General features: G+C 42.0%; 1 protein-coding gene across 32 annotated transcripts in view; it reads right to left on the bottom strand.

Moving 5' to 3' along the window:
- The window catches only part of SORBS1 (sorbin and SH3 domain containing 1), a 4,096,285-nt gene that overhangs the window by 983,871 nt on the left and 3,086,409 nt on the right, over positions 1-26,005 (bottom strand). For all 32 annotated transcript variants that reach the window (XM_044056121.1, XM_044056122.1, XM_044056123.1 and 29 more), the window contains one exon: positions 25,907-25,962. In XM_044056121.1, coding sequence (XP_043912056.1) covers positions 25,907-25,916 — 10 coding nt within the window. In that variant the 5' untranslated portion in view covers positions 25,917-25,962. The remainder of the gene's footprint in view (positions 1-25,906; positions 25,963-26,005) is intronic.

Here is a 26,005-nt window from a genome sequence, read left to right as displayed (position 1 = left end):
ATGGAGGAACTCCAGCATGTCAGCTGGTTTGACATACCTCCACTTTTACCCCTTGCCAGTGCAGCTATTGATTTAAAAATGTGGAATGCGCTGAAAACTTGCACTGCCGGGGGTACTGCCTGGTGCTTTAAACCATGTCTCGGTAACTGCACAGCTATCTATATTCTTAAGAATGAGGAGGGCTTGGAGGGAGTGTAGTTTTTTTATTTAGGCTCCTAGCAATGAGGAATAACACCCTGAGGTTCTCTTGAGCTGATTTTGCAATATCACTAGGTTTGTCAATTTGGCATTGCCTAAAAAAGGCACTCTGGAGCAGACAATGCCTTAGCCAGTATTCGAAAGCCTAGAAGGGAAAGGTGTAGACCATCCTTGTAACATGGTCTGTTGGACCATGTTCTCCCTGGCAAATACTGGATTCTCCCTTAGAATGATACCAGAAAGACAGCCAGTTGTTGAAATCAATCATTTTTTGCTCTTATTGTGGCATCATCCTCTGTCATGGTACTATGCTGCTCAGTGCCAGGCTCATACCAGGCTGACACACACAGTCTGAATGTTCCATAATGTCTTTCTTCATATAGTCGAGGGAGGTATATCTCAGGTCATTTACATCTACATAGACTATAAAAAGAAGTATACTGGTACCTGCAGTGTAAAGACTTAAGTGCATGCGTGATTTGGCGGATCTTGATAAGCAACTAGCAGTTACCTTCTCCTTGTTCAGCCTGCTTGGAAGGGCATCAGTATATCTTAGAAAGGAGTCTCCTATGATGAGAGTCCTGGGAAGTGTGTCTGGTTGCCTTAGGGTACTTAGTGTTTGGGGCTCCACTGAGAGTGACAGTATGTGTGGTGTTAGGTGCTGTTTTTTTCTGATTGTGTTTGGGCTTGCTGAGGCATAGTTTTGACAGCAAATGGTCTGGGTGATCTTTCTTGTTTAGGAAGACTGCTTTTAATTGCCTTAGCATATGTTAGTCTAAGTGTGTGTTGTGTGCTATGTGAGGTGGGTTTTGTGCATGTGTTTTTGGTAATCTGATATGGATTTGTATGCAAGAGTTTAGCCTCCAGTGACATTGTGTCATCACAACTCTTGCATACTGTGTCTGATTCTTAAAAAAAAAAAGGAGGAGGTGAACCAAGGTCTGAAAGTATGGATGTGAAAACAGTTTGTCTAACATAATGAAATAGCAGAAAGCTTGATTACCATTCCCATGGAAGCACTATGGGTCAAACAAGGGCAACCTGTATTACAATATGAAGAGCAGAAACTCAATGAAACTGTCAGTAGAAGTGAAGTCAGGATTGTGACACCCCTGCACTGGCCCAGTAATCAAGGAGCCTCAATCCTCATCACTGGCAACAGTGAGGGATGTACACAATAGGTGGATGACAAGTACACAGTAAAGTACAATTTCCCTTAACAGCACACAGAGATCACAGTCAGTCTGGGGCTGGTTTCTCCCTCTTTCTCCAGATCCCCAATAAGACTCCTCACTGGCACAGCTATAGGGTTAAGATCTCAGCTGAGGGGTCAAGCAAAGACCTCCAGCACCCTCTCTGTCCAACCAGTGTTTCGTGTCCCTGCCCATGTAGCTGACACACACACACTTTGAGATTTATCTACAAACACACAGACACTCCTGGGGAAGGCTGGTACAGGTTTGCTAGCTATGTCCCCTTCTGCCCAAACTGTAAGGTAGTTATCACTGCCACCAACCCATCCTTATCAGCGACTAGAAGGACCTTACAAGGGGTGACCAATCCTACTGTGTAATGTTACTATTATCCAAATGGCAAGTGTGACCAAGACTTGCAAGGCTATTTATGAGTGGCCTGTACAGTGTCATCAAATACATATGCAAGTACTCTAAGAGCTTAAATTTGTCTCACAAATATCAGCTACAAAGATAGGTTTAAATATAGTTAATAAAGAACAAGAAAATACTCAATCAACACAGTAACTACAAAGTTCAGAATCACAGGAAATATTTTAAAACAACATAGGAGGACAGTCTCAAATAAATACAGAAAACATCTAAATGAGAAGTTATGTACCTACCATAACGTTCCATGTTAGTTGTCTTCTCTCGCCTTCTTTCTTGCTTGATGGGTTCGGAGCCAATCCTCAGCTCCGACTCGGCACTTTGCTAAGCTCGAGAGTCACTTTTACCAGCTCGAGGCAGCCCCATATCCCATGATGCAAGGCGGTAAGTACCCAGATCTCGTTTGTTGTCTATAGGCAATAACACCAAGCATAAAAAACTTCCCAAAAGAAGGAGAGAAAAAGCCTGAAGGATGGTTTTGGAGGACCAGTACTGTATGGTCTTAAGAAGCATTCTTCCATGTAGAGAGAAAAGGTCTGTCCAGGCCAGGGGGAAGGAGGGAGGGTCGCAAGAAAGAAGGCGAGAGAAGACAACTAACATGGAACGTTATGGTAGGTACATAACTTCTCAATGTTAAGTTGTCAATCTCGCCTTCATTCTTGCTTGATGGGACCGCGTCCCTAGCACCTCTATCCTGGGTGGCTCAATGGAACAGACTCTTGAGAACTGTAGAGCCAAAACTGGCTCTGTCCCTGGAGGCCAAATCCAATTTGTAATGAGAAACAAAGGTCTGAGGAGTGGCCCAAGTGGCTGCTGCACAAATAGTGTCTAATGGAAGTCTAGCTTGAAAAGCTGTGGAAGTGGCTAAGCTTCTGGTTGAATGCGCTTTAGGTTTCGAGCACAGCTGTTTTCCCCTGAGCTGATAAATTTCAGAGATGACAGAAGAAAGCCATCTAGATAAGGTCACTTTTGAGACAGGAAGGCCTTTTTTGTTATCAGCATAAGAAACAAAGAGCTGATCGGATTTCCTGAATTGTTTTGTTCTGTCCAAATAATATCTGAGTTGGCGGTGAACATCAAGATAATGTAACTTTTGTTCCGATCTGTTTGAGTAGTTTGGGAAAAATACAGGAAGATCAATAGCCTGATTCAAATTACTCTTAGAGGCGACCTTAGGCAAAAAGGTCGGATTAGTTCTCAATGATACTCTGTCTTTGTGGAAGACTAAATAGGGGGGGCGAACAGAGAGAGCATGGAGTTCAGACACCCTCCTAGCCGATGTAATAGCCACCAGGAATAAAGTTTTCCATGAAAGAAATTTCAGGGAACATGAAACAGCTGGCTCGAAGGGAGGAAGAATCAAGGATGTCAGCACTAAATTTAGGTCCCACTGAGGAGGAGGACTCCTGATTGGAGGTTTCAGGAGAAAAATTCCTTTTAAGAAGGCTGTACAGAGCCTGTGGGACATAATGTTGTGATCTGAACCCGACATGAAAGTTCGAGATAGCAGCCAACTGAACTTTGACCGTGGAAGAAGAGGAGCCCGCGTGAAAGATTTCCGCTAAGAAATCCAAAACTGCTTGTACTGGAGCAGTAAAGGGATCAATATTTTTAGCTTTTGCCCAACAAGAAAAGCGTTTCCATTTGCTAGTATAAATCCTCTTAGTAGAGGATTTTAGGGAAGCTACTATGATGTCTCTAACAGGATTAGAGATCATAGGAAGCCTGGCTAAGGAAGGAAGTGGAACAACCATGCTGTGAGGTTGAGAGAAGGGATAGACCGGTGCAGCTGACCCGATTGGTGAATCAGAAGGTCTGGCACTGGGTCCAGATGCCAAGGCTGCACCAAAAGGTGACGATGGAGGAACGGAAACCAAATCTGTCGAGGCCAATAGGGAGCAATGAGAATCATTTTGGCTCTCAAAACGGTGGCTTTCTGGAGTACTTGTGGAATCAGCGGGAAAGGCATAAAGAAGTCCCTGGGGCCAATCCTGGGTTAGAGCGTCTCTGGGGGGGATGGCCTGGCAGTGGGAAGAGAGAGAAGAAGTCTGGGCATTTGCTGTTTTGGGGAGTAGCAAAAAGATCGCAACATGGGCGGCCCCATTCTAGAAAAATCTCCTCCACTATAGATTGTTTGAGAGACCACTCGTGAGGCATGAGAATAGCTCTGCTCAATCTGTCCCCTAAAATGTTGGTTTTCCCAGGGATATGCGTTGCTACCAGAAACCGATGAGAGGAGATCGCCCATTTCCAAAGTCTGAGAGCTTCTCGACACAAGGGGTAGGACTTGGTTCCGCCCTGTTTGTTGATATACCATACTACAGACATGTTGTCTGTGTGAACTGCAATTGTTCCCAAGGGAAGAAAGTCGTTGAGGGCTTGCAACGTTAAAAGCACTGCTCTCATCTCTAGGACATTTATGTGCAGGTGGTATTCGAACGGTTGCCATGTCCCATGAACCATCCTGCCCTGATAATGACCCCCCCCACCCGATCAGGGAGGTGTCCGTAGTGACAGTGGCTACCGGGGCTGGGGGTACAAAGGGTCTGCCTTGGTGAATCTGGGGAGAAGTAATCCACCATGAAAGATGATTCCTGCAAATTTGTGTCACCAGTATTTGGTGACACATCGGAAGTTGTTGGTAAGACCACTGAGTGAACAACATCCACTGAAGCAGGCGCATATAGAAGCGGGCCAGGGGAAGAAGGGTAATGGCCGCAGCCATGAGGCCCAACACCTTTAGAACCATTCTGGCTTGTACTTTCTTGCTGGCTAGGATGATCCTCACGTGACTTTGTATATCTAAGATTCTTTGGTCTGTGAGGGTTGCTGACATCCAAACAGTGTTTAAGTTTGCGCCTATGAAAGTAATAGACTGGCAGGGCAATAAGGAGGATTTTTCGTAGTTGATCGAAATTCCCAATTGAGTGCAAAGATTTATTGTGTAATCCCTGGCTTGAAGAAGTTGATGCCTGGTGGTGGCTGAAAGGAGCCAGTCGTCGAGATACGGAAACACCTGGAATCCTTGACATCTCAGGTGAGCCGTGACCACTGCCATACATTTGGTGAACACTCTGGGGGCTGTAGTGAGACCAAAGGGCAGGGCTCTGAATTGGAAATGACTGGACCCCAGCCGAAAGCGGAGAAACCTTCTGGAGCGTCTGTGAATTTTTATGTGATAGTACACATCCTGAAGGTCTATTGAGCACATCCAGTTGTCCTTCTCTAGGAAGGGCAGAATTGACTGAAGTGTGACCATTCGAAATCTTGTCTTTCTCACAGACTTGTTGAGTCTGCTGAGATCCAATATTGGTCTCCAGTCTCCCGTCTTTTGGGGACCAAAAAGAATCTTGAGTAGATTCCGGGCTCTGAATGGTCTGTTGTAACTGGCTGAATGGCTCTTTTTTGTAGAAGTTTTAAAACTTCTAACTCTGCAATTTCCCTTAGACCGGGTGGTACATCTGGAAGGGAATTTGAGTGAGAGAAAGGACTTTCCTCGAAAGGAATTTTGTAACCCTCGGATATGATCGACTGTACCCATCTGTCTTGAGTGAGGGAACGCCAGGCTTCTGGGTACAGTGATAGTCTTCCCCCGACTGCCTCCAAGGATGGACAGTCGGGCAACATCTCAGGGATGCTGAAAGGGCTTGTCAGAGAGAGGCTCTCTGCTTCCCTGGTTTTGTGGACACCCTCTGCCTCTAGAGCTGCATCTGTTATTGTTACCCCCTCTGCCTCTAGGGGTAAACTGACCACGTGTATCCGGCGTGACTCCTTGGGATTTGCGGAATCACATCTTGCCACCCTTCTGTCCTTTAGGGTAAGGTCTAGAAGGAGTGGAAAAACGGACCCCTACGGCAGAAAGAGTCTTGCCGTCCTGCTCACACCTGGTCAATGTATCCTTCACTTGAGGGCCAAACAAAGCTGACCCATCAAAGGGAGAGTTTGTGAAGGACGCCTTAAAGGGATCTGCAAAATTACAGAGTCGCATCCAGGCTTGGCGTCTAAGAGCCACACCTGTACCTGCGGCCCTACTCGCTCCATCTGCTGCATATGATATCAGTCGCATGGAGGAGTTAGCAATAGAATTAAGGGTTCCAAGCTGCGAAGCAATTTTTTGTTGAGCCCCTGCAGCTGTGGGATCCTGTACTACTTCACCTAGCTCCTTAAGGATGTCCCTTTGGAGTCTGGTGAAGTGACATAAGTAGTTCAGCGAACGCATAGCAAAGGTCGCTGAAGAGAACATCTGCTTACCATACCTATCCATGGTCCTAGAGTCCTTATTAGGAGGATGGACAGGTACGGAAGGATCTGCAAGTTCCTTCTTAGTGGCAGCCGCCACCACCATGGCATCAGCAGGGACACCTTTCGTAAGGAATTGCTTATCCGAAGGGGCAGTAATAAATTTTGATGGCCTCCTAAGAACTGGCTCTACAGAGTCAGGAGCAGCCCAAGCCTTTCGAGCAATAACCTCCATGAGGGGGTCGAAAGGCGGAGACACCCAGGAGGTGGAGGGCCGAGATCCAAACGCCTCTAGGTATACCGACTCATCCTCAGAGGGATTATTGGAGGGCCAGTTTCCCCTCTGTTTTAGGAGTTCTAGGATGTCTGAAAAGGAGACATCCTCAGAGGGGGATCTTGGGGATCCCTCCGACTCATCTAAGTCGGTATCTGAAGTGATAGACTCAGGGGAGTCTATGTGTTTCCTCTTACAAATCCTCTTGCACGGAGGATCCCCTGACTGATCAGGAGAATCCTCGGAAGAGGGGGTTCTTCCCAGTGGGGAAACCTGAGGCGGAGGATTTCTGGGTCCGGGAGCAAGAGAGATGGCAGAGATATCGACAGGCACCGTAGAGGGAGGAGCTAAGGGAACAGACTGCTGGCTGAGTCCAGTGGCCTGCACACTCTTCATCACCCCAAGGCCCCTCCCAGGGAGGTCCGAGAGAACCCGTTCAAGAAACCGGAACTCCAGGGCCCACCGAAAGGGAAGGCTCTGAGGCAGATGTCGGAGCCGAGCTCACCAAGGCCGAGGCTCCAAGGGGAAGAGTGGGGTCGGACAAGGGTCCGATGCCACTCACCCCTCGGAGGAGACCAGGAAGCCCGACCAAATCCCTCTAAGGAAGGTCTCGAAGAGGAGATAAGAGTAGATGCTGAGGGAGCAGAAGGGGGGGTATCTGCCCCTCAGCCATAGCAGAAACTATTCCCGAAGACTCCAGCTCCAAACTCTGAGGTAGAGTCGAAGGAGGAACTACAAGAGGGTGTGGACTAATAGTCGTCTGTTGAGACGGACTATGTAGCATCTGGGCCAGTGCCTGTGATTTCAATAATCTACTGACCACCCTCTCTAAATCATGGTCAGAAAGCCTGGATGACCTAGATGATCGGCTCCGATGGCTCCGTTCCGAGAGGAGAGGTGAGGCCGGAGCCAAGAGTATCGGTTCCAAGGAAGGGGACCTGGACCTCTTCCTCGAAGGAACCATCGGAGCTGACGAAACCATAGATGCAGTCGGAGCCGAGGACTTTTCGGCACCAACAGAAGGTCTCGATGCATCGGCTCCGGCCGGAGCCGATACAGACATAAAGGTAAGGGTGTCGGAGCCGGTCGGCGCCGACACCGAAGCCTGAGCCACATGGTGGTTGGAGCCAGTCGGAGCCGACACCGATGTGACTGAACCAGTATCGGCACCGATAGCCATCGGTGCCGAAGGTTTATGCAAACTAGGATCGGCTCCAGCCGGAGCCGATCTCGACTCAGAAAGAGTCGGAACCGAGGCCGCAGGCTTAGACACAGAAGCCTGGGCCTTGGAAGACTTAGAAGTCTTGCTCAGAGCCGACTTAGCCGGAGAGCCCTCCGGTTTAAGAAGACCCCTTAAAATCAATTTATTTCTCCTCTCCTGCAGGACTCTCTGGCTAAAGGAATGACAAATCGCACAGGAGTCCTGCAGGTGGAGAGGTCCCAGGCAGTATAAGCAAGAAGTGTGACCGTCTGTCAGAGACATCTTCTGACAGCACGAATCACACTTCTTAAAGCCTGAGACCCTTTCTTTGGACATAGTTGCAGAAAACACACACACAACACAGTCCCAAAGAACAAGTTATCCCAAAAAAATATTGAGAACTAACCTCTCACACACACACACACACACACACACACACACACACACACACACACACACACACACACACACACCCTGACAAGGGGGGGGGATGGGAGGGGAGAAGGCCTGACTAAAAAAATTAAGGAGTGAGGGAAACTTTAGTCAGAAAAGGGCTTAATATAAACTAAAACATTAAATATAAAGTTTAAAGTGAAAAAGGGGCTAAGATAGTTTTATATAAAACACTTACCCGGAGCTGGCAAAAGGAGGACCTCATCAGCAAAGCGGCAAACGAGATCTGGGTACTTACCACCTTGCATCATGGGATATGGGGCTGCCTCGAGCTGGTAAAAGTGACTCTCGAGCTTAGCAAAGTGCCGAGTCGGAGCCGAGGATCGGCTCCGAACCCATCAAGCAAGAATGAAGGCGAGATTGACAACTTAACATCTAATATTCACTACATTCCTATCTATATCTAAGAGATACTATGCCCTAAATAACTTACTTACAGAGCAAGGCAAATGCAAATGATGAGGAGTGGATGTTCTTGTTAGGTCAAAGACAAAATGCACACAGTCTCTCTCTGAGAGAGTTCTTAAATTACTATCAAACATTACTGCTGGGTCAGCTTGGGTGGCACCACTCTTTGACCCCTGCCTTCAGCTCCCAGGCTAACAGAAACAAACATCTTTGTATTAAAAATACATATCTCTCAGATTTTTGCCCAGCACTGGAAGTCGTAAATCAATTAAACAATTTAAAATTTTAAACCTAGCAATTACTTCTCTCCAGGACAACAGAATACACTTCTAGCTCTAGACATCCTGTCTTCTTGCTGCACTGAAACTAAGTCTTATAGCATATCGTAAAACACTTAATTTCAACTTATCTTCTAGAAGCTTTGTAAATTAATCTTCTATGTTCCAGCAGGGTATGCTGTGGTTACATTCTTGAAGCTCAGTATATAGCATACAGTTCTGTATAAATCATATCCATATTCACACACGACATAGAATTATTTACAAAATTCCAGATAGCAGGGCTGGCAGTGCCACAGGGATAATTCATTGTTTTCCTGACAGTTTCCTTCCATAGCCCTGAAAAAGATGATGCATGAGCACAGGAACATTAATCTTGTACAGGTATGTAACCTTCACTCATTACAGGTTCTTAACTGAATTTACCCCTGCAGGGTTCATAGGTGTATACTAGCCTAACAACCACTTGGGTTTAATAAGCCTAGCCATGGGTTTTAAGGGATTCCACGGGCCTTGTCTTCTCTGTGTTATATTACACGGGAACTAGCTACTATTATATAGGATCTTTGCTCCCTAATTACACTATACACTGACTTATTGTATGAAAGATTTTGCACACATACTCATATGGATATGGTACATCTACATGAAATGCAGGTGCCTGAGTCAGACAGGTTCAAGCACAAATATTTTGTTTTCAAACCTCCAGAAAAGAGCAAGGTAGATCCTTCACTTTACTTAAAAGTTTATTTACCTTTTCTCTGAGTAACAAAAGCTTTGAATAAGATTATAGTAGTTTGAAGGGTTTAGAGGACTATAGGAGGCTTGAATTCCCACAAAATAATTTACTTGGACAAAGTTGTCTGGATTCACTCACACACACACACACACACACACACACACACACACACACACACACACCCTAAGCATTCATACAGCATCGTTCATAACAAAGCAGGACAGAAACCACAAAAACCACAAAAAGTAAAAGGCAGACTGACTGTACAAACAGCAAAATAAAACATAAATCTCATCAACATTTTATTTTAGCCACCAGAAAAAAACAAGTCAATGGCCCAAAATGGTGTACAGACTGCACAACAACCCACCATCTTCTGTCTCTCAAAATAAATCAGATTCACACTTTCAACTTAATAAAAGCATTTTCTTTTACAATTGAGTTATGCTGTTGAATTATGAAGTGAGATGAAACTAGAAGAGATTGGTGTTTCCTCTTCTGTTCCTGATTAAGTACCACAAGTTCACAGCAGTAGTGGTGCTGGGTCAAGGAATGAATCCATTATAGAGTCACAGATTATGAGGCTGCAGTACAATGGTAACAGTCTTTATACATTCTCTTGCAGTTGCTGCTGTGAGTCTTCCAAATAAAACACTAAAATCCTGCCACAGTCACTGAGCCTTCTTATATAAATAATAACACTAATACTGTTAACTACTATCACTACTACTAATGGCAACAAGAAAACACAATAAACTGCTGTATCTACAGTGGTTAGGCACAACTGTGCTGTTAAGCACACTGAGAATTACTGCCATACTCTACATACAGCCATCTAGTCTGATTTAATTGGCAGATGTGAACACAAGGTACATTCATTTCCTGTGTTCATGTTGTTACACTGCTTCATATTGTGAATTAGTCATAAGCGAGTTTAATGAACCGACCTTTGCTGCGGGAGAATTTTGCTCTTCCTGTGACTAATCCTATTCTACCAAAATATTACTTAAACTAAAAAAAAACATATAACTTAAGCTATCTTAATGATTCATAAGCACCTATGGCATTATTATTCACTACTGTCATATAGTGCACATAGAAAAATTATTTTACAATTATGACATTTACATTCACCCAAGTTATGTATAGGGTAAAACTTGAATGGTTAGTTATCATACATGGTCACAGACATGAAAATATACATACAAATAGATCTTTTCTAAATTAAACAACGCTAAAATTACAAGCAGTGATGATGCACATCTAATCCTGAGTAAAATGGTTGTTTTTAGAATGCCAATACCTAGGTCAGTGTCAGAGTTGCTAAAGCATATTATGTGGGAAATCAAAGTTATAAAAATATGGTAAACTACTCATCAAATATTGTGAATGAGATTTTAATGATAATGTGCCATTTTTAGCTATCCCACTCAGAAAAGTACCCAAGCTCAGTAAAATAACAATTCAGGAACTGGCCGTCCTAGTTCAAAATTATATTATGAGCCCCTGATTACCCACAGATAAGCTATCTTTTAAAGGCTTGTCGATGTTTTCTATTATAATACTTGTATGCTTTTGGGATCACCAAAAAAATTTCCAAATGCATGAAAATGCACATTAGTGTTTGAGAAAAATAAGTAAACTATGTCTAACTGATGCAAATAATATCAGAGTTCTCAATTTACTCAACCTCAGAAGTTGCAAGATGTTGTTATGGGACAAGTTTTCACATGGTCAGTGAATAGACGAATATAATGTATAACACACTATAATAATGAGGTGATTGCCATTTTGAAAAGTATTCCTTCGTTAACTTTATACACAGGATTATAATAAAGTCTCCAATCATAACTAACCTATGACACATCTGAGACATGGTTATCATGAAATTTACCTTTAGTGTGAAACCTGAGAGGTGAATCATGATCTCCGTGTCAAAAACACATAACGTGTGTTATGGTTGGAAAGACCCCATTTGTAATTCTTTGCAGTACATGGAAATTTGGTTTAGGAAAAAAGTGTAGGCGTGTGAACTGTTTTACAGCTTTGAAAGTTATAAACACTTAGAGCTGCCTCACAGATAGCAACCAAAAGTCAAATGTATCTTTGATACTACAGCTTTTAAAGTTGTTTTAGCTTCTCAAAGCTGTTCGGCAGTGACCACTGTTTGTGCTCTAGCATAAGACTAGAGCTTCAAAGATAATATCTTAAAATGAGGAACACTCTTGTGTTTGCTATTTCTCAAATATGCAATGGCTAAGCAAATCAGAGAGACTTGGACTAGTGACAATTCGTCAAATCACACTTGTGAACAAAGCAAACTGAAATCACAATACAATGAAAATTAACATTATTGAAAGCATGCTTTCCCAGAAATGTATGAAACGAAAAATGCAATACAATTCACCACAGGTACACCTTGCAGGAGGCATGAGGAGAATTGAGAATGGTACTGTCTGGCTCACAGCAAAACATTACTCAAAGATACATAAGGGTGTGGATAAAAATGTTTTGTTTTTATGTCTTCACAAAATGCCAAAATAGCTTGCTTTGTTTTACTAGCTCAAACACCCATCATTTTGAGAGAGTGGTCATTTATATAGGATGTTGCCCATGAAAGAATTAAAACAGCTGCAGAACAGAACAAAAATGTTCTTGTAACCCCATCTGTGTGAGACAAAGTCAGCAGCACACTGCCACAAAGCAAAGACATCCATTAAGCTGCAGTTAAACTCAGAGACGGAGAGAGAGAAAAAAAGAAGATGCTTCTCAAATAATTAAAGCAAAACAAACCATGGCAACAGGTTCAGGGGATTTCAGTCATTCATCTACTTTGATCAAGGCAGAACAGGAAAAAACTATCCCACATACTTCTAGCCTTTTTCAAGGGAGGAGTAAAGTGCTGACTTATTTCAAAAACATGTAAAGGATGAACATGAAAAAAGGCTGGTAAAATCAATACACTCATCTCAAAAAGACAGAGAGTGACTATAAGTCTGTCATACACAGTAAGCCTACCCTTCATTTCTGCCATTCATATCAGCATTTTTTTTGTTTGGTTATTACCAAAACTCAATATCATATGTGATGATAAACTACTCTGTTTCAGCCTGTGAATTAACTCTCACTTTAGTATCACAGTCCCGTACAAAGCCTGCGGTATTGCTGCCACTTTACCAATTAGCTGGTTGATCTCCATATCTCTTCTACCTTCACTTATAAACAAGACCCAAGGGTACTGAAATTCCTCCACATGAATACCAGTTGTGATGTGCAAAAGAAGAAAGTTCTTACCAAGAACCAGATAATCTGGATATGAACTGTACAGAATGGAGTGACCAATCTCCTAGTGGGGTTGGAAGCTTTAGGGCTGGCATAATGGCTAAGGTGTCTGCCTTACAGACACAAGGTACAGGGTTTGATTCTCACCTTTGGATACTGTCTGACTATTGACTATGTGTATAATAATCTGCAGACTGATTGCGTAATCTTTACCCATGAATATTTACCTATGAACCAATGCTAGTTTGTTCATACTCTGGTAACAGAAACAACCTGGTGTACTGCAATACTGACAGCCAATGGAGGCTGCATGTTGCACTGCAGCAACACAAAGGACTGAAGAAGATCACCCTAAGCAGTGTGTTTGAGCACTGTAGCTGGGGTTGGCTTAGGCATGAAAGTATGTATGGGGCAGTGATTGGTACTGTGGGAGTCTTGCTTGATTAGGCTGCTGCAGCACAACACGAGTTCTACTGAATTATCATCCTGCCATTGGCTGTCCACCCATCGAGGCATGATCCCTGGTCTCAACAGTAAGCTAAACACTCAGACGAAGGAGATTAAGTGGACTTCAACTGGCTACATGATGGTCAGTTTCCTGGTTGTGAAAAACACAACAATAATAATAATAATAATAATAATAATAATAATAATAATCCTGCACATGAGGTAGCTGCTCCCCCATCATCTGTAAAAAGCAGTCCTCCATTTTCCAGAAGAGAACCAAAACCTCTGATTTGGATGTGCTTATTTTCACCTTAACCACTTTGTACTCAATGGTGAACTTCTCCAATGCACGCTGGTGGTCACAGTCACGTTAGTATAAGAAGTATTATGTGCAAATAAATATTCAATGATCATGTCCCAGACATACCGCTCACTGTCCAGATTTTTGACTCACATTTTTGTTCTGTTCCTCATAAAATTTGTGGTTTTCTGGCAAATCACAGATGATTTAAATCACTAAATAATGGCTCACATTTGAGTTTCAGACTTCATATCCTTCAGAAAATACATTCTAACACAAATCCTACTATTCTAGTAGCTTTCTAAATTTATAAAAGCAATATTTAAAATGTGTCCTTATTTTTGGGCCTTTGTCCCCCTATTATTTTAGGCTTTGCCCAGATTTCTGCTGCTGAGAGGTTGAGAGGTATTGGGCCAGTCTTCACACCTTGTCTGCACATGGATATCATCCCATGACAATCACTAAAAGAAAGAGAGACAGATTTGGTCTATTTGTCCACTTCCAGGATTTAATCTGTACTGCTCCTCATGAATCAGAGGCTTGTCCACTTGAATAAATCTAATTTCTAGCACACTGGATAGGGTTTGCCATGGTGGTCCCCTGCCTTAAACAAACTGTTCAACAGAAGGAAGAAACTATTGCAAAAGAGAGTGAAATCCCATGAGTGGAGAGTAAAATCCCATGAGTGGAGGAGCTCCCTGGTCAGCCTCAGTAAGAAGCTGAGATCCTTTATAAGATCCTCCAAAGCTAGCTATTAAAACAAAATCACCACTAATTCTAAGGACAACCACAAAGCATTCTATAGCTATGTCAAGAATCTCGATGGCAACACCCAGATCTGCTCTGAGTTACAGCACAAAGGCACGAAAATTACAGAACAAACTGATATTGCCAACATCCTGGCAGATAGGTTCAGTGCTAACTTTACCCCACCCCCTAAAGGGCCCATATCTATACAGGAAGAATGCAGAGTCCCTGTAATCACAACTACGCAGGTAAAAGCTGCATTCTCTAAAGCCAAAAACACAGCATCCATGGGACTGGACAATATCCCAGGCTGCGTTTTATGTGAACTTCAGAACGAACTGGCTCCCCACTTAAGCACCATGTCCATTAATAGCATCGCATCAGGCTTTGTGTCCATTGAATGGCACACAGCAACAGTTATACCACTCCACAAAGGGGGAGCCACCACTGATCCCGGGAACTATGGACCTATTAGCCTGACGAGCCTGGTCTGCAAGACCATGGAACATATCATCATGGAACTCAAGACATTGGTAACCTCCAAACTCTGGATCCCACCCAGTACAGGTTTGTGAAAGGCAGATCATGCCTCCTGAACCTGATCAACTTGTTTGAGGCAGTCACCAAAGCTGTAGATGAGGGTATGGTGGTTCACACAGCCTATCTTGACCTCACCAAGGCATTTGACACCATCCCCCATTCTGGAATTATAGCTAAACTCACTAAACTAGGTATAAATCCCTATGTCACAAGATGGGTTGCCAACTGGCTCACTGACAGAACCCACACTGTAAAAGTTGCAGACTCTAAATCTGACCTCAAAGCAGTGACAAGTGGAGTACCACAGGGCTCCATCCTGGGACCTCTCCTGTTTGGTATCTACTTCTCTGAAGTACAGGCTAACACAGAAGGCCTCTGGCTAATGAAGTTCGCAGATGACTGCAAACTAGGAGCCATAGTCAAGTCCCCAAATGATGTGGACATCCTACAGAAGGGCCTCACTGAGACAGATGCCTGGTGTCAGAGCCATGGCCTCAAGCTCAATGCCAAAAAGTGCAGTGTCATCCCCTTTGGTAAAAACTCTGTACCCATGAACTACCACATAGGCAGCAATCTACTTAACACCGAATGTGTGATAAGAGACCTTGGGATCCAGGTGGACAGTAGTCTCTTCTTTGATAGTCACATCGCCACAGTAGTCAGGAAGTCCTTCTACGTGGCACACCTCATCATAAAAGGGCTCTCATCCAGGAAAAAAGAGGTCACTGTTCCCCTCTACTAGACACTCATTAGACCCATTATAGAGTACAACGCCCCTTTTGGAATATAGCTCACAAGTCATCTGCAGCAGCTGGAAAGGCCACAGAAGTACCTCACAAAGAGGATTACTGGCCTCAAACAAATACCCTACACTGACCGCCTCAAATAACTCCAGCTTAACTCCGTAGCATATCGCCTACTCCGAGGAGATCTCTGCCTAACATATAAAGCTACGTCAAACCCAGAGCTGTTGGACATGCTACACCTAAAGAAATCCCAATCCCTCCGAGCTACATGCTCTAGGGACCTAAACCTTGTCACCACAATAAACAGGACCTGCTGGAGGGATAGATTCCTGTCTCAGAGACTTCCCATACCCTGGAACAGGCTACCCATCTATGTCAAGCTAAGTTCTTCATTAGCACTCTTCAAGAAAAATCTTGATGAGTGGATGGGAAATATGAAATACACCCCGGGGATCACTTCTGTGTCTCTGCTCGACAGTGGCACAGGAAAATAACTTTCTTGGGTGATGTAAGCCAGGGAACCTTGTTGGCTAGGCTTATGTAGGCCCTTGGGCTGATAGCCTAGTACCTACCTATGAAAGTTCTGGAAAACACTGGAAACTCTGGCAAAGTACACAAACAGCAGTAAGTTTCACAGAATGAGAGTCTTGTCAGAATAGTATAATATGGTTGTAGGACTCCATCATGTCTGAAATGCACAAGAAATATAATGATTATGGTATACCCAGACTTCGGATAGTCCTCTAGCTCTGTGTCCCAGATTAGGTTCAGGGGAAGGGTGCTGGTTAAGATAAGGAGCAGAGAATTTGATACAAATTCTGCTACAGCAGTTCTCCCATTAGACCCAACTCCTTAATCTCTTCACTGAGAATTCTGTGCAATGTAAACAAATTTAACATGATGAACCTTGCTGTGTATTAACTTTGTCTTGCCAAATTCACATCTGCCCTGGGTTGGAAAGTGGCTGTAATATCCCCCCACATATTGGTCTTCTGACCAACAGATTACATTGTATATGCCAGTTATGTAATCTCCCTAACAGCCAGGTTTCTGCAGTCAGAAATGAAAGAAAAACTGTTTTACTTTGTGCTTCTTTGCTAATTGCTTTATATTGCTATAAACTGATTACTCTCTGTTATTATTTGACCTGAGGGTCAATGCCTCAAGAAAAAATACTACTAGGAGATATGAATGTCAACTAGCTGGACAGACTAACTACTCTATATCTAGCATCAACATATGGTTTCACACAACTAATTAATAGCCCCACGCATTATAGCAAGACATCAAACTCCCTATTAGACTCAATTCTAGTATCAAACCCTAGCAAATACATCACCACAGGCACAGTGACAGACTTTCTAAGTGACCATCTCCGAATCTATACAACCAGACATCTCATATATCCTCTTAAACAGCATGTTTATAAAACAACACTCAACCTTTCCAGGTTTTGCCCAGAAATGTTCATTACTTCCCTATCATCTACTAACTGGAACTTCTAAAAATCCTCCCTTAGATAATGCTGTAAATGAAATAAGTGCAACATTCCTGAGTATCCTAAATAGCACTGCACCTCCTAGAAGGAAGAGACTAAAAAATATTAATACAATTTGGCTATTCAAAAAGAGTGGAATGTTAATGCAGGATAGAGAAAAGCATGGAAAGACTGGCAAAATAGAAAACATCACAATATCTTGAAAACTTCAGAATGCTTCGCAATCATATTGAAAAGCAAATAAATGAAGACATACAATACATTACAGTAACTTTCAGAATAACAGTATATACAACACTAAAAAATTCTGGACAGCCATTAAAGAAATCTTGCATCCTGGCCAAATAATCAACCCTAACGCTTCTCCCAATAACACACCACTCAAAACCACAATACAATTCAACTCTTATTTCATAGATAGCAAAGCCTCTCTAGCCAAGAATTCCCCAACATTTAATACTAACCCTCACCAACAGCCACATATCACCACATCCATGTTTACCTTCAAACCTGTGCTTATATCCTATATAAAAACTAACCACTCTTAAAACAAACTGAAACCATGCTCTACTTCAGTGGATGACCTTCCAAGCAAGTACCTAAAAATAGCAGTCAATGAAATAGCCTATCCTGTTCCAATCCTTAAAAAAAGGTCAGTCCAGGAATCCCATGTTCCCTCTCTCTGGAAAAAGTCACACAATATCCCTCTGTACAAAGGAGACAATTCAAGAGACATTACCATCTTCAGACTTATAGCAATCTTATCCCCATCTCCAAAATACTTGAAATATGCAATCAAAAACTCCTATCCCCCACACAACATGGATTCCATCCATCCTTCCCAGAGTACTATTATTGTACTTCTTAATTAAGCGAGAGATAACTAGACTCCTCCTTATTACTAGACATATCTAAAGCCTTTGACACAGTACATCACAGCAAACATCTACTTCCAATGTCCTCATTAAGTCTCTCTCAGACAACCCTTCTACTGTTCAAAAGCTGCCTGTCTAATAGGTATCAGTCAGTAAAATGGCACTCTACCTTCTCTCCAAACCTCCCAGTTACCAAAAGTATACCACAAGGCTCTGTCCTTGGTCCCCTCCTCTTCAACATTCTCACCAACACCTTCCACATGTCCACACAATAGGCCTCCCTAATACAGTTCTCAGACAACTCCATATTCATTTGTACATCTGACAATATGGCAAACCTCAAAAAAATTACTCCAGAAACTTTCACAGCCACTGAAACATGGCTTTGTAACTCACAACACATGTTCAACCGTAAAAAAACTAAATGACCGCTTTTTCCCCAAATCCCTCTCTCATAAAAAACAAAATGTAAATTCCTCTCTCTTGATAAAACAAAAGTTAGCAATTTATTAGTGATGATAGTGGATAACAATAATCTTAATTTGACCTGCATACAAAATTGCATAAGAAAAACTCATCAAAACTAGAGATACTTTACAGAGCGAAAAACTTTCTCACCGATGCAACTAAAGCTATACTTGCCACTACTTATCTCCACCCCACACTTCTAGATGGTGCTCCCATCCTTACTATCCTCCAGGCACCACAAAAATCTAAATTTGAACAATGCTATAACATAAATTTCTAAATTTGCAACAAACAGGCCTTTCAGAACCTACTGTGCACCACTAAAAAGCCTAACTTGGTTAGAACTAACCTATCAGCTAACATATACAGAATTTCTTACTCCCTATAAAATTATCCAAAATCCATCTGCTTTGTCCGGAACTAAACATTCTATACAGCTATATTCCCAGTTGGTCATTACATTCCAATGGCCAGGTCTGTCCATAAACCTATCAAATCTGCCTGGCATTATCTATATTCATACCATGCTTCTAAGGCCTGGAACTCCTTACCTGCAAACATTAGGTCAATACTCTCCCTCCCATTCTTCAAAACCATACTGAAAGACTTCTTAGCCAAAAGCTGGCTCTGTTCTTGCTCAACACCAAGATAAACTATCCGTAAATGCGAACTAGTACCTATTCATACCTTACATCTCCTTATTCTTCCTTCTTCATTTACTTCTATCAATTTCTCTCCCCTGGGTTGCTGTCTAAATACACCATAAGCCAGCTTTTCTCACACTTCATATTACAATTCCCGTTTGTATTAGACTAACTGAGCTTTAATTTCTCCATAAACTGCCTAAAATTTCTCTAAATATTAAATCATCATCATGCAACCTCTCTCTCTCTCTTCTTAACCAATGTTTTCTTACTAAATTTAAATTGTTATAATTAAACTATTGATGTTTTTTGTATTATTTTTGAAGATTGTGAAATTATTGCTCTTAAAATGTTTTGTAGTACTTCAGAGGTTTTTCCCCTGGCATTCTCTAAAACTGGGCTCCTTCCCAGTCAGACTTTCCAAGTAATCAAATGTCAGATAAATAAATTGACAAGACAGACAGAAAATTAATTTACAGGGTAGTGAAAGGGTTACTGTTGTTTTGTCGGAAGTTAATAACTGACAGGGTGTTGTAGGAATGGTATTAGGCCTCAACATGTTAATTTGCATTACAAAACTAAAGAAATGAATAATACAATAGATCTGCCTGAAGATGATGCTGCAGCCAGTGAAGTGGATAATGGTAGGAATTAAGTTTTAAATAAGGTCTGGAAAAGCTGGCATGGTAAACAAATACATGGTGCCTACAGTATAATGCAAAAAGAAAGTAATGTTTTGTAAGATGAACTTAGCATAACAGTAGTTGTTTGAATAATCACTGCCTCAGTAGCTTTAGCTATATAGGTTATATCCAGCCAAGTATATAGCAGCTGGCCAGCTTCCAAAACATCAGGGCACCTTCCAAGAGCCCAAACTGTCAAGCAGCTCAAGCTAAGTTGACTGAAAAACAAGTTTGGATGTGATGCCCTTCAGAGCTTTCCAGCCAGCAGAAAGAGAAAGGCTGAGATCTGAAAGGTAAAGGCTAGGAATAATAAAACAATAATTGTCCACACTCTGGCATAAAAAAACACACCAAAAATCAAGAGAGATGGAGGGAGTGGCTACTGCAGCAGTGATCATTCAAACATCAGTGGTTATGGGGAAATTCAGCTTACACAGCTGTACTATGTTCTGCATATTGATTACCATGGTGATCTATATTTAGTAGGTGGAAAAACAAGGATCCAGGAGGAGAATGCTTCTAGAAAAGCATGATTTTGACTTGGAGAAGGAATCCAGCTTATGGTGCTTTGTAAAAGTATGTACAGAAGACCAAGTAGCACCTTCAGGAATACGTCTAGAATCCAACCCTTTCCAAAAAGGCACAGAAGAAGCCAAGGTCCTTGTAGAGTGGGTATTGAATCTGTCTGGAATAGATTTGACATGATAAGTATAACAAAAGGTAATAGCCTCAGACAACCATTTAGAAATGGTCGGCTTTAATACCAGTTGTCCTTCCTTCTTACCTTCACAAGAAATGAACAAGTGATCCGATAAGCAGAAAGATTTAGTTCTGTCAAGATACTACCCGAGTAGTCTGTGGACATCCAAGGTATGAAGTATCCTTTCTCCTTCATTTTTAGGTTTAGGAAAGAATACAGGGAGATAGACAGCTTGGCTTAAAGTAAACTCGGACACCAATTTGAGCATAAAAGAAGGATTAGTTCTCAAAGAAACCCTGTCCTTGTGGAAAATGAGGTATGACTGACTCAAGAGCTTGCAACTCAAATACTCTTCTTGCAGAGGTCACGGCAATCATAAAACTGTTTTGCATGTTAAGATCCTCAAGTCAGCCAGATTATCTGGTTCAAATGGAGCAAGTGCTAGTTTCTCTAACATAAAATTAAGGTCCCAAAGAGAATCACTAGTTTACATGATGGCCTCCTATGCAAAACCACTTTCAAGAACTTTTTGACATCTGACTGCCTTGAAAGAGGAGGATCCATGGCAAACATGCTGAAATGACTATTAAATGAAACTTGACAGAGGAATAAGAAAGGTCATTGGATAGAAACTCAAACAAATACTGTAGAACCAGAGACCGACTATCCCTGAATGGGTGCTGGTTATGTTGTTGGCACCACCTAGAAAACCTTTTCCATTTGCTAATATATGACATTCCAGTAGCAGGCTTTCTTGCCTCCATCAATACCTGCTTGACCTCCTCAGAAAATAAATGCATAAAGGGAATTAAGCCCCTATTAGGCAGTCAGTTGAAGATGACTGATGTTAGGGTGCATCAAACATCCTTGTTCTTGTATGAATAGATCCATTCTGAGAGGAAGATTGTGATAAATGCACCTGGTCATTTCCAAAAGAAGGGAGAACCACTGTTGCCTGGGCCAGATGGGAATTACCATAATGAAACTGGGAGATTCCTTCTGAATCATCAGAAGTACCCCACATATTAATGGAAAGGGTGGAAAGACATGCATGAACATTCCCGCCCAAATAGAAGAAATGGCATCCGTCTTCTAGGCCTTCTTGCATGGAGTCCTGGAACAGATTTTTGCCAGTTGATTGTTCAGAGAGGAGGAAAACAGGTTTGCTTGAAGAACTCTCCACAGATGGATCAAATTCTGGAAGACCCCCGGATCTAGTTTCCATTCATGAGGTTCTGCCCTGATCCTGCTCAGTTTGCTGGTGCACAATTTTGCTCTGACTGAATATAGAATGCTTGTAGAGCAAGACTGTGCTGTGAAGCTATATTCCAAGCTAACATGGCTATCCTGCAAAGAGGTTATGATCTGGTTTCCCCTTGCTAGTTGATGTACCACATCACACTCTGCTACTGTCTGTAACCACTGGAAGAGGTCCAGGAGGATCAAAGATGGTTTGAATAATTTAGTGCACACAATCAGGGCAAGCATCTTCTTAGTATTTATATGCTTGCATCTGTCCTTAGTGTTGCAAACCCCCTGCACTTTTATCTATCCTGAAACTGCGCCACAAGCAATGTCTGAAGTATCTGTGTTCATAGCTCATAGACTTGTTCATAGACTAGTACTAAGCTAACTGCCCCAGTAGGTCATTTTAAGCTTAGCCAATTATCCCATGTGAGAATCAAACCCTGCAGCTTGTGTTTACAAGGCAAATACCTTAACCATTAGGCCAACCTCCCACCCTCGTGAGTGACTGCTTTGGAGCAGAGAGGGAAAAGGGAGACCTTGATTTAAGGATATCTGCTGTCTCCACCAAGTGATTTGTCTTCTGACAACCCCCTGTACTAGGATCTGAAAATATAAAGGGTGTTGATGCTGGGACCAAAGAGATTTCAGATACAACTATATCTTTTTCATGTGGAATCTTGCCAGGGGTATCATGAGACTCAGATTCCATGAGACCCAAAATCCTGAGGTATTCCCTTGCAGTGACCAAAGTCTGAGTGGAAAACATTAGAACTAGATCTTAAAGATTATTTTTTTCTTGTGGAATAAAAGCTCTTTGAACTAAGGTGTCCAGCTGACATATGAGGAACCAAATCCTGTGTGAGGGAGTCAAGAAAGACTTTTGAGTGTTCTCTTGAAATCTCAGCTTCTGCAAGAGATCACTCACCCCACAGAGAGAGAATCCTGACATTTTAATAAAGACTCTGCAAAGATAAGCATGTTGTCTAAAGACAGAAAATATGGATACCATGTAGCTTGCAATGAGCTACAACTGTAGCTAGACAGTTTGTAAATACTCTTGGTGCAGTGGATATTACAAAGGGTAAGACAGAGAACTGATAATGTGATCCAGACACACAAAACCTTAACAAACACCTGAAGTCTAGATGAATAGGAATGTAATGATAAGTATATTTTAAGTGTAGTGTTAAAAGAAAACTTGAAAGTGGAAGAAGAGGTAACAGTTTAAGTGACATCATTTAGAATTTAGGCACTATGACAAACAGGTTTAGGAAAAAAGAGGTTTAGGATAGAAAGATACAGAACTGGTCTCCAAGCATTTTCTCTCTTTCTTTGGGACTAGGAACATCCTTGAATAAAACCCATTCCCAGCCTGGGAAGAAGGAATTGGTTCTATCACTCCATGGGACAGTATGTGAGGACAAACAGGTGGAAACAAAACAGTCTGATCTGAAGGATGAGGAAGGACCTCCCCTGGAAAGGAGGAATTTCCTCTCACTGCCATCTGTAACCATGATGAAGGATGTTTGAAACAATCTGTTGCCAAAGAGAAAATGGAGATTCAGACTTTTTGGAAGAGAAAAATGGCCAGGGTGGGAAGGGTCAAAAGGTCTCTTGAATAGCCATTCAGGCTTGTTGTCCTTGTTTTGGGAGGTTTGAGACTTTTTGGAACTCCTTGCCACTTCTTATTAAATGTATGTTTACTTGAATTTTGTTGAGATGGTTTATTCTGTTTTTTGCCTACAATGAATGAGGAGGAAGAAATCCCCTTGGACAATTTGGAAAAGGAGGGCTGAAAAATCTTAGAGATTGCCTAGATCAGCTTGCCCCTTTCATCACATTTTTAATCATCTCTGCAACAGATGGGCCAAACACTACATCTCTGTCCAAGGGAGAATTTAAAATCTAATTTGTATCATGATCTGGGAGGCTCTGACAGTACAGCCAAGCAAACCTCGTTAAAGCTGCGCCAGTGGCTGCAGCCTTGGAAGAAGTATCAGAGTCATACACACACTTCAAAGAATGAGTAGTGACCTGTGCAATTGAAGAAACTAAGTTATTTAAAGAAACCTTTAAAGAAACCTTTTCTTCACAAAAAGACACTGTAGAAAAAACAAGCATTCTCATACTTTCACAGTATGAGAGAATAAGCTTTAAGATACGAGACTGACAATTTAAAAATCTGAAATTCAAAGTTGCAGAAGTATACATTTTCCCAACTCTATCAATAATTTTCCCATCCTATTAGAAAGAGAAGAACTTTAATTAAGTAAGTGCTTAGCAGGTAAGGCTATAGCTGATGGGTCATATTTGAGAATGGTGTATAAACATTTAAAAGACTGAGGAACTGTATACATCCTATCTGCCCTTTTAGTGACAGCTGGCTGAATATCAGGAAAACTTAAGGCAGTAAGACACACATCTTTTAAAGCATGCATACAGGAGGAATAGGAGAAGTTTCTGAAAAATCCTTCTGTAACAACTCATGGCATTTTTAAGGGACTGATAAACCTCAGTGTTCTCCCACTGAAAACCTTGGGACATTGCAGCAATAATCACAGAAAAAGAGAACTCCCCCCCCAACAGGGGAATCAGAAAGTGAGCTCTCCTCTGTGTCTGAATCAGAACTCTGAAGACAAAACATTGAATCTGTCCCTGCATCTTCCTGTTCAGATTTAGAATCTTGAATCTCTTCAGAAAAGTATCCCTTTCTTTTCAAAGAAACTGCACTAAAAGACAGATCAATAGCCTGAATTAAACCCGAGACACACCCAGTAAACTACTCCGATCAAAAGAAATTTGAGGAGGAGTAGATAGATACATGGTTTTCTATTTCTCTTTGACAGGAAAAATGGGGCCAATCGTGTTACTATTGGCAGCTGCTGCTTCCCCAGGGATGGGCACAGCATTCTGGCACAACAGGGTAATTTCCCTGTTCTCTCTCCCAGGACCAACAAGAGTGGATCTTCCTTGCCTCTGAGGGGACCCCTACAGCTGCAGGGGATGTGGCTAACCTCCTGGCTGTAGGTGCTATACCAGAAGGATCCAGGGTAAAAGATGAGTGGTCTGAGGTACAACAAATGGGCACAACAGAGTCACCCACCTGCAGCCAAGGCAAATTTCTAGCATGCTGTGGTGGTAACAGCTGCTTGCTTAACTTTTTCTTTTTTTTGGTTGGAAGAGGGACTGACTGTGTGATTGACAATGGCACATCTATCCTGAGGAAAACAAGCAGCAATGGCAGTAAAACTACCAGTCCACAAAAGTTACATTTCACAATAAAAACAACTTTCAAACAATATGGCAGCCTCACAGTATTAAAATAAACAATTTCTCCACAGAAAATATTTTATTAGTTAAACTGGCAGCAACAACAAGGGCTCCTTTTAAAAGTAGGTTACACTCTCGAGATAATCCATTATAACAAAACACTCCTAGCTTTAAAATAACTTTCCTGAAGAAAAATGTAATAAAACTTCAGTAAAACATAAGAAAATGGAAGTTTTGTTCCCCAAATGGATCTCATCTGCACAGCTAAGGAAAGCACAAGCTGACTGTCACTCATCAAAAGCCTCAGAGGAGGGTATTCTTTAGTTGCAGTAATGCTCTGAAAAGCTTCACCTCCAAACTTGCCTTTTAGTCAGTTCAGCCCAAGCTGACCCCTGTTGCAGTAGTTAACCCACACCAGTCACTCCCACTTACACTCACACCTATGGACAATTTAGTGTGCCCAATCCACCTACTGCATGTCTTTGGAATGTGAGGAAACCGGAGCACCCAGACAAAACCCACAGGAACAAAGGGAGGGCATGCAGACTCCACACAGAAGGCACCTTAGACTAGAATTGATCTGCAGATCCTCTTACTGTGAGGCAACAACACTATCCGCTGAGCCAAACAAAAAGAGAAAGGAACAGACCATGGAGTTGGTGACCAGAAGAAAATGAAGACAATAGTGTCACCTTTGTGCAGAACTTACTGTTGAAACTATCTATATAAATGAAATCAAATATATATACAAGAATAAAAAATACTACTAAAACATTCAAAATACTACTAAAACGTTCATTGAGTGAGGACCACACAAGACTTACATAGTTTACTTAAAATCTAAGTGGAACACTTACAGATAATTCTGTCATTTTAGCATACCAGTAAATGGTCTGACTCTGCCAAAAACTAGAAGTAAGGATTTGTTACAGTTATCAGGCAAACAGTAGACATTCTGCAGCCTTTGAATATTATATTTTTAAAGTGTGAAATCAGGTATGTTTGCACTTTAATAATAAAGAACCAGCTCATTAGCTGGACTAACCTGAATTCATTGCACCTGTTGTGTTGGTCCTATGCACATCAAGCGTTTGGTTTTCTCTGCAAAATAAATAAGACATATTAAGATAATGTGTACCTACCT

Source organism: Protopterus annectens, chromosome 14.part0, assembly GCF_019279795.1.
Source record: "Protopterus annectens isolate FY-2018-M chromosome 14.part0, PAN1.0, whole genome shotgun sequence".
Taxonomy (NCBI): domain Eukaryota; kingdom Metazoa; phylum Chordata; order Ceratodontiformes; family Protopteridae; genus Protopterus; species Protopterus annectens.
The sequence above is the reverse complement of the archived record's forward strand: the minus strand, read 5'-3'. Positions and strand labels throughout refer to the sequence as shown.